General features: G+C 34.4%; 1 protein-coding gene across 1 annotated transcript; it reads left to right on the top strand.

The window, feature by feature from the left end:
• The first annotated feature begins 2,293 nt into the window (after positions 1-2,293).
• On the top strand, positions 2,294-5,336 carry LOC106719192 (opsin-2-like). Its single transcript, NM_001317022.1, is given in 8 exon segments — positions 2,294-2,419; positions 2,656-2,838; positions 3,019-3,228; positions 3,611-3,747; positions 4,020-4,185; positions 4,450-4,636; positions 4,820-4,902; positions 5,082-5,336. Coding segments are annotated over 8 exon segments (1,143 nt in total). The 5' UTR covers positions 2,294-2,345; the 3' UTR covers positions 5,185-5,336.
• The last annotated feature ends 664 nt before the right edge of the window (positions 5,337-6,000 follow it).

Genomic DNA, 6,000 nt, shown 5'->3' with positions numbered 1-6,000 from the left:
GATAAAAGCGAATTTTGTAAAAGAAAAACTAACCGCATAATTATAAAGTAATTAAAACAATGAAGACTTAATATGTAACATTGCTGAAAATGTATATCGTAATTAGTCGATATAAATACAGTTTCAAGAGTAGATTTAGCTGTAGAATTTTTTTATAAATTTGTGAAGTATTCATGTTTACTAAAACTCAGAGTTTTGTCCATTAACTATCGTTCATTTTAATAGGATTTTAAGTACTTTTAAATAAACTATATAAACTGTACATGCATCTCAAAAATTCGCGGTGGCCTCTTTAATAACGTTTACTTAGAAAACCCTAAAAATTAATGTGTGTAAAATGTGATAATTATGTCTAATTGTTTGTTTAAAGTGCCATCGATGTCGTTGTACTGTAGAAGCAATGCAAGGTAATATAGGTCACATAATTGGTTATTGGCACTCTGTAATAATGTAGCATGTACATTATGTAAAACGTAGTGTTTTTAATAATAATTTAAATAGAAGAATTCTCTATTGCAAATACAATTTATTAGATTACAACTTCCAGACGTGTTGATGATTTTGATCTTCAAATATCTTTGTTTCACTACGTACGAATTGCCAAATATTTGTACATATACGAGTAGTATTGTGTAAATGGCATTGTATAACAATAAAACAATCTTCCTTTCGTTTCCATACTCTGTACTGTTAACGGCTCTAAGGAAATTACATTTCCTTTTACACTTTAGGTTCACGATATTTTTCCTGATGATTGTAAAAAGCCAACAGATTAATTCTAAGGAAATGTTTGTTTAACCGTGGGTTTTTGAGTCCAAAATCTCTGTAAAACATATTTTCATCCTTGTCATTATCGTTGACAAAAAAGAGATAACAATATGTTCTAAACGGAGATTTTGGACTTAGAAACCCACGGTTTGTCGTTACGTCTATATTTTGACACTCTAGCACACAGTTTGATAAATATTGCAACTAATTTTACGACTGTCGGTAGAAAAATACAGATTATATATTTTTTATTTAGTTTACTATTTCTTTTGGTGAGCAACTTTAGCAACTAAGTAAAAATATTATACTCAGTTTTGTATAAAATATTATCATTTAAATAGTGTACAGAACTTTCAAGAACCTAAATGTTTTTAAATCTCTCTCATGTGAAGAATTGTTTTCAAAGCATTTTATTAAATTTTTATACAATAAAACAGTTTTTATATGGCGGAGAAAATTACAACATAGGTACTTAGATATTTCTGTGTAAAATAATCGTAAGGTAAGGTAAGCACATAATTGATCCAAATGGTTGTTGTGATGTCTATTAAAGTTGTTGATGATAATATTTTTTATTCTATTACCTTATTCATTAATTAATATGGTAATAATAGTTTTAAATGGTTATAATTTTATGGAAAGGAAATAAACCATAATAATTTCACATTTAAAAGAAGAAAATATGTTCAAGGAAATAATATTTGTTGAAATATTTCGTTTCTATGGACTATTTCAAAAACTTACGTTAATTAAACTGGACTTTTCGTCGTAAATTAACATGCAAAATAATAAAAATGCTGGAAAAAGTAGAACTTCATATCACCTGGTGTCATCTTATGCTATGTCCCAGAGAAACAAAAGTACTTTTTGCAAAAGTAAAATTTGATATATTATTTAAAAATTTACTTAGCTCACATACATAATGTGAATGTAATTTGTAAAGATGGTAATAAATCACCCCGTTTGCCTACATGTATTTACTTATATACCTTTATATATAAGGTGTAATGAGAACGCGATTAGATCAATCTTGTTAGCATGATTACGGATCAACTAAGCACTTTAAACCAATAGTGTTCTTGTTACGTATATTAATCTATACGTATTGTACTCATAAATGTACTCACTCAATATTCTTCGCCTGTTTTAAATGTTTCTATACTACATTCATCATGATATAAAATTTTAAATATCTCTTGATATTCTCAGTTCTTACTGTATTTTTTTTAATTCATCTTACTTTAATAAGATTAGATTTATACTAACTAACTACGGGGTGTGGAACATTTAACAACAACCAAAAAAGCTCACCAATTGTAAGGTTTCGTTGCGGAGCGCGCTCCGCTTACAACACCCTTGATCCCGCTAATGGATATAAACAGCACATTCGTCACTACAAATCTATGTGCATATGTCATTGAATCGTGGAAATCTTTACTAATCCTATCAGGTATCTACGTGGATAATCCGTTCAATTTCATTAGCTGGTGGGTGATATAAAACATGGGATCGTGTAGTCAGAGTCAGCAGTCAGTCAGTTGGTGAAGCCGAACGCACTACCGAGGGCTGCTCACAAGATGATCCCGGCTGCCGTCATGGACAACCACACTGAAAATAACTACAATTATGGCGCTTACTTTGCACCATATAGGTAAGTATTTTTTTAAAAATGTGTTAATTTTCTTAAGTTTATTTTACAAATGCATCAACGTGGTAATTTCACTTGCTACTCCAGTTGTATAAAGTTGGAACTAGAAAAGTGTATATTACCACGATTTCTTTTCACGATTTCGATTATTGTGTCATCACAAGTAGTGCACTACACAATGACAATTGAGTCGGTAAAAATGTAGTTCCTTGCCCCTTAGTATAAACGTCTGTTTTCAGGTCGGAGGGAGTAGAGTTGCTGGGCGCGGGTCTGACGGGCGAGGACCTGGCGGCCATCCCGGAGCACTGGCTGTCGTACCCCGCGCCGCCTGCCAGCGCACACACCATGCTCGCGCTCGTCTACGTCTTCTTCACCGCCGCCGCTCTCATCGGAAATGGACTCGTCATTTTCATATTCTCCGCGTTTGTATCCAATAATCACAAAAGTAAATTGAAAAAGTATAAAAATTGCGACACAAAGTCCCTAAAAACGGGGTAAAAAAAAGCTAGGCTGGATATTCACAAAAACTATAAACAAAACGATCTTTGTAATACGCGATGTTTACAGAATGCCTAAAACAATTTTTTTTTGTCTGTTTTCAGATCAAAATCACTTCGAACTCCTAGCAATCTTCTCGTCGTGCAGCTGGCTGTATTGGACTTTTTGATGATGCTGAAAGCGCCAATATTCATCTACAACAGCATAAAGCGTGGCTTCGCATCCGGCGTTATTGGATGTCAGATATTCGCCTTCATGGGCTCAGTGAGCGGGACCGCAGCGGGACTGACCAACGCTTGCATAGCTTACGACAGGTAAGACGGCCTCTTGTGTTGCTTAGATCCAAAACCAACATTTTTTTCAGTATACTTCTTTAGCGTAATTATTATACGAAGATAACGGTTCAGTGTCAAATCACGAACTTAAATCACATAGTTTACCAAGAACAAGAATTTAACGTAATTTCGTGACCGCTGCGTTATGAACTTCAATAGTCCTCGTAATGGTGGTCTTAGAAACCTATAGTTCTGTAATATTTAAAATCATTATCATTACATTTTATGATCTGAAATATTACTTCTATTTATAAGTAATTAGTTAATTTCCTAAGAGATCGTGTCCTAAGACTTAATGTCCTTATAATAAGCGGTTTAAAATTTGCAGCAGTTATGTAAGCTTATGTATTGTTATTTGCAGACACTCAACGATCACGCGGCCGCTGGACGGGCGGCTGTCACGCGGCAAGGTGCTGCTGATGATGGTGTGCGTGTGGCTGTACACGGCGCCCTGGGCCATCCTGCCGCAGCTACAAATTTGGGGCCGATACGTACCAGGTGATTTTATATTCATTTATTTAGTATGAATCACAGTTTTATTTTGCCAATATTAAATTGAATTCTTTCATAACACTCACGCATGTGACCCAAATTCAAAGCCAAAACATTTTGGGTGTGCATTTGACGCAGTATACTAGCACACCTCGTGCTTAGTTAATTTTTTTTTAAATTAATCATTTTCTGAAGTAAATTAGAGTATGTTAAAAATAACTTATGGTTTACGAATTATTAAGATACTAATAAGGTTACTATGCTACAATACATTTCAGAGGGTTTCCTGACATCTTGTACGTTCGATTACCTCACCACGACATTCGACAACAAGCTTTTCGTGGCGAGCATGTTCGTCTGCGTCTACATATTCCCCATGATGGCCATCTTGTACTTCTACAGTGGTATTGTTAAACAAGTGTTTGCTCACGAAGCCGCCTTAAGGTAAAAATTCTCATCATCATTCAAATCATAAAGTACAATTAAGATTCTAACTAAATAACGACATATCAATATTTATTATCAGTTGTTTAGATGCTTTTATTGATCTAAATCCTTTTTACTAAACATGATTAGCTCATATAAAGTAATTTTTCCATTGTTTCGGCAATCGCAACTCACATTTAATTTAACAATATCTAGCAGCAAATAATAAATATTACTAGAGTTGCGAGTAAGTAAAACAGATGTAAATGTTACGCAAAACAGAGAACAAGCGAAGAAAATGAACGTGGATTCCCTGAGGTCGAATCAGAACGCGGCCGCGGAGTCTGCAGAGATCCGCATCGCGAAGGCAGCGCTCACCGTCTGCTTCCTGTACGTCGCCTCGTGGACTCCTTACGGCGTCATGTCGCTCATTGGAGCGTTCGGAGACCAGAATCTGTTGACACCGGGGGTAATAAACTAATTTATAACGCTCACGGTCAACTAACTAGAATTATTAATTATGTTAAATATTTGTTACACTATATTGCTATAAAGCGAAATCAATAACAGAAATTCATGAACAACTATTTCTGCTTTTTGGGTTAAACAATTTTACAAAGCTATATTTTTCAAGAAAATGATGTTTTTCTAGGTAACAATGATACCCGCCCTTGCATGTAAGGGTGTCGCCTGTATCGACCCTTGGGTGTATGCCATTAGCCATCCGAAATACAGGTAAATAAAATCTAATACAGATTAACCGTGGGTTTCTCCAGAGACCAAAATGTTCGTTTAAAACAAATTGTTATCTCTGTTTTGTCAAACATTATGACAGGAATGACGATATGTTGTGTTCAGGGATTTTGGTTTCATTTGGTACATTGGCAATGTAATGTTTATTATTTATATTTCAGGCAAGAACTGCAAAAGCGAATGCCATGGCTACAGATCAATGAACCCGACGACAACGCCTCCAACACGACGAGCAACACCGCCAACAGCTCGGCGCCCGCATAACTCTGAACATAGCTGACATACAACGCGCATAAAGTTACTGATGCATTCCACATAGCTCTCTTTATGGAAAAAATATTTAATGGTTGTTAAACAGATAAAATATTATCGAAAAGTTATATAAAACTTAGATATTATTCATTTATTAAAGCATCAAAAAATATAAAAATAAGCTCAAAATGAGTAAAAGTAAAAAATATAAGTAAACTACACATAGTTTATTCAGTGGTTAACGACGAACTGGCGTGCATAATGGACTATGAAATATTGTACCTATATATGTTTCTATTGTTAATAACAAAGCATTGCAATAAAGAGGAATTGTGACGAAATTGTGTAATTATTTTAACTACCTACTTTTAAAGAGGCAGCTGCCTGTTGCAGATGCATAATTTAATTCTATTTTTTAACTAAAACTTCTTTTAGAAACAACTGTGCCCAATGTCGACTGCGGGTTTCTATTGCTTCGATACACATATGATAACATCTCTGTTTTTCAAAATGATTGGTAGGAATGACATTATGGGTTTTCTTCTTCTTCTTCATGCTCATCTTGATGTGCCTTCACTGATGTGTCGACGAGCTGCTTCCACACCGCTCTGTCCACGGCATGTCTCATGGCGGTCGGAATGTTGAGCCCCAATATTGTCTGGTCTTGGTCAGACCAACGGATAGGCTTATGGGTTTTATTCCATAGAAAAATGTGATGGAATATTTAATATATTTGTTTTGAAAATTAATTTAAAAAATGTTTTGTAAAAAAATTCTAATATTATTAATAGAAATATTTGTATAAAATATTTTTAAATGAAAATGCCT

This window comes from Papilio machaon, chromosome 12 (assembly GCF_912999745.1).
Source record: "Papilio machaon chromosome 12, ilPapMach1.1, whole genome shotgun sequence".
NCBI lineage: Eukaryota > Metazoa > Arthropoda > Insecta > Lepidoptera > Papilionidae > Papilio > Papilio machaon.
This window is presented reverse-complemented; position numbering and strand designations above follow the sequence as displayed.